General features: G+C 43.7%; 1 protein-coding gene across 1 annotated transcript in view; it reads left to right on the top strand.

Moving 5' to 3' along the window:
- Positions 1-2,590, top strand: part of LOC124669528 (BTB/POZ and MATH domain-containing protein 2-like) — an 8,885-nt gene extending 6,295 nt beyond the window's left edge. Inside the window, exon 2 of the mRNA XM_047206135.1 lies at positions 2,508-2,590. Within this exon, the coding sequence (XP_047062091.1) occupies positions 2,508-2,590 (83 nt within the window). The remainder of the gene's footprint in view (positions 1-2,507) is intronic.
- Positions 2,591-3,352: the final 762 nt, after the last annotated feature.

The raw sequence follows: 3,352 nt of genomic DNA, 5'->3' as shown, positions 1-3,352 counted from the left end.
GAGATCAGAGCAACGAGATAGAAGAGAAACGAACCCTCAAAGATCCAAAGCCTTAACGAGGTCAGATCTCGTGGTTGATGTAGATGATCGTTCCGGTGCTGCAATCCGGCAGCACTTCCGTACTCGGTCACACGTACGGTGTCGATGACGTCCTTCCTCTCCCCGTTCCAGCGGGCAGCGGAGGTGGTAGATCTACTCGGAATCCCAGCAGCACGACGGCATGGTGGTGGAGGTGGAGGAGAAATTCCTGCAGGGCTTCGCCAAACCGGTACAGGAAGAAACAAGAGGGAGGAGAGGTGGCGGCTAGGGTTTCAGGTGGGGGCTTTGGCCGGCCATCCCTTTCCTCTTTATATAGTTGGGGGCGGCTAGGGTTGCCCCCAAGCCCAAACCCATCTAGGGCCGGCGCAAGGGGGGAGAACTTTCCTTCCCCCAAGTCTACCTTATTTAGGGTTTCCCCTAAACCCTAGGGGGTTCGGCCGGCCTGGGCCTTGAGGGCTGGTGCGCCTGGCCCATTCGGGCTGGGAAGCACCCCCTTCACTCAGGTGGCCCCTCCCGGGGTCGTGGGCCCATGGGTAGACCCTCCGGAACCTTCTAGAAGCTTCTCGTTCTTCCACCGGAAAATTCCCGAACTTTTCCGAACCCCAGAAAATGATTTCCCTTATATGAATCTTATTCTCCGGACCATTCCGACCTCCTCGTGATATCCTAGATCCCATCCGAGACTTCGAACAATATTCGGTCTCCATCTCATATTCCATATCTACTATACAACATCGAACCTTGTGTCACCCTACGGTTCGTGAACTATGCAGACATGATCGAGACTCCTCTCCGATCAATAACCAATAGCGGGACCTGGAGATCCATAATGGTTCTCACATATTCAACGATGATTTCGTGATTGAATGAACCATTAACATACGATATCGATTCCCTTTGTCACGCGATACTTTACTTATCCGAGGTTCGATCATCGGTATCTCTATACCTAGTTCAACCTCATTACCGATAAGTACTCTTTACTCGTACCGTGATATATCATCCCTTGTGACCTTGTCACATGCTTGCAAGCTAATTAGATGATATTCCATCGAGAGGGCCTAGAGCATATCTATCCGTCACCAGGATGGACAAATCCAACTCTTGATCCATGCGCTTCAACTCATACTTTCCGAATACTTAATCCCATCTTTATAACCACCCATTTATGATGTGGTGTTTGATGTAATCAAAGTACCCATCTTGTGTAAGTAATTTACATGATGTCATGGTCGAAGGATTATGTTACTATGTATCGAAAGCTTATAGCAAGATGAACTTAATGAATTGATCTTATGCTACGCTTATTATGGGTGTGTGTCCATTATATCGTTCTCCTAATGACATAACTTTGTTATTAACGACATCCAATGTTCATGATCAGGAAACCATAATCATCTATTAATCAATAAGCTAGTTAAACGAGAGACTTAATAGGGACTCTGGTTGTTTACACAACACACATGTATTAATGTTTCTACTTAATACAATTATAGCCTGTGATGCAAACATTTATCATGAACACTAAGATATAATAATAACTACTTTATTATTGCCTCTCGGGCATATGTCCAACACCATATAATAACTAAACCTTGTAATTAAGCCGTGCGGGGAATGGCGTTTTGGAACATGGGAGCATATGCTCCCTATATTATGAAATGCATCTTATATATATTCTGATTTTTTTTAAATTGAAACGAAAAACTAACACGTACATCTTCATGTGCTACGTGCTCACAAAGTCGTTTCATGAAAAATAGACTTGTCATGTCACATGTGTAAAAATGACAAAATTCAGTGCTAAAAACAATGTTTTTCACAAGATAAATTTTCTCTCTTTTATTTAGACCATAAAAAATATTGGTTTTCGTGAAACTTGACGAACGCACATATATTATGAGATGTACATGTAGAATTATTTTTTTCAAATTTCTTCAATACTTACAACTATAATATTTTTTTTGTAGAGAGAGCATATGAACCCGGGAGCCGAATTGAATTTCTGAGCCATGTGCATCTACTGGATGCAGAGGTCGCGAGAGGTATACAATCTTTCTTTAGAAAAAAAAAACATGCATCCACTAACATAAGTAACATAGTGAACATGCATCCACTAACATAAGTAACATAGGTTTTTTCTGGACTCCACTTAATTGTGACGTTCGACACGATCGGTTGTATGACCCATGTGCCAACAAGTGACACTTCCTTACTTAAATCTGCGTACGGATCTGGGAGCTAGCACTCCAAGAAAATAAGGAGAAATAATGGTACGTATTAGGTCAGGTGCCATTTTGCAGTGCTTGTCCTTGTTTCATCGTGCATAACATTTTGACTTTCGCGAGAGAGGGTGTCGCAGTCCCGAACGAAATCTGTTGGAAATGGGATCCCCAACAACCCTCAATAACTAGCACATGGCCTGTCAGTTTGTGAGATATTCTTGTCATGAATGCATGCATTGCTAGCAAGCTGCGGCGGGCGGCCTGGTACAGGTATCGACCACCGGATGTCTCGTGCATGGGACTTTGCCTTCTACATGGAGGTTTAGTCAGGTCAATCTGTTTATGCTAATGTGGGGAAATTCAATTAGGCTCTATAAACTTTCAAATTGCTACTATAATTTTTGTGCTACACGTGAAAGATTGTTGCAGTAGCTAATTCAGCCAAAAGTTCGAACTGATGCAAGGAGATTAGACTGTGTATTTATATTCAACACTCCATCTCACGTCTAGACTATTTAGCCTTTAGCGTGGATTTGGTGCACATGCCGTAGAATCTTTCTTTTTTGTTTTCTTAAACCGCGTGTCTTGAATTTGAAACCTCTTGGCTCCGATATTATGAAATACTGTTTTTTTTTTTGAAAGGGAACCACACTATATTAAGCAAATCAAGCCCGCCCCATTAAAACCTTCCAGTCCCCTTCGGTACCCTGGAAGGAAAAGAGTGCGTCTGAAAATTTGCCCACAGAGTATGGTTACAGGTTAAAATCGCGTGCAACAATAGCCGATGCGCAGATCGGTGTTGCACCAGATAACATACCAGCTTCCCCCGATTTACCAAGCTGAGCTAAACAATGTGCAACCCTATTACTATTACGATCAACCTTACTAAGAGAGATTTGAGTGAAAATCTTCAGAAGTTCCCGCGCCTCCGCATACAGGCACCAAGAGGCCGATCGATCCTTGTCAGAACCAGCTAGGACATGTGCCACACGGAGACAATCCGTCTCGAGGGTTGCAGGCCACCTACGCATGTTGATTAAGTGCTACAGACCCGCGACCACCGCCTGGACTTCCGCTCCCTCCGCAGA

This window comes from Lolium rigidum, chromosome 7 (assembly GCF_022539505.1).
Source record: "Lolium rigidum isolate FL_2022 chromosome 7, APGP_CSIRO_Lrig_0.1, whole genome shotgun sequence".
Classification (NCBI taxonomy): Eukaryota; Viridiplantae; Streptophyta; class Magnoliopsida; order Poales; family Poaceae; genus Lolium; species Lolium rigidum.
Note: the sequence above shows the minus strand (reverse complement) of the source record. Positions and strands in the feature narration are given on the sequence as shown.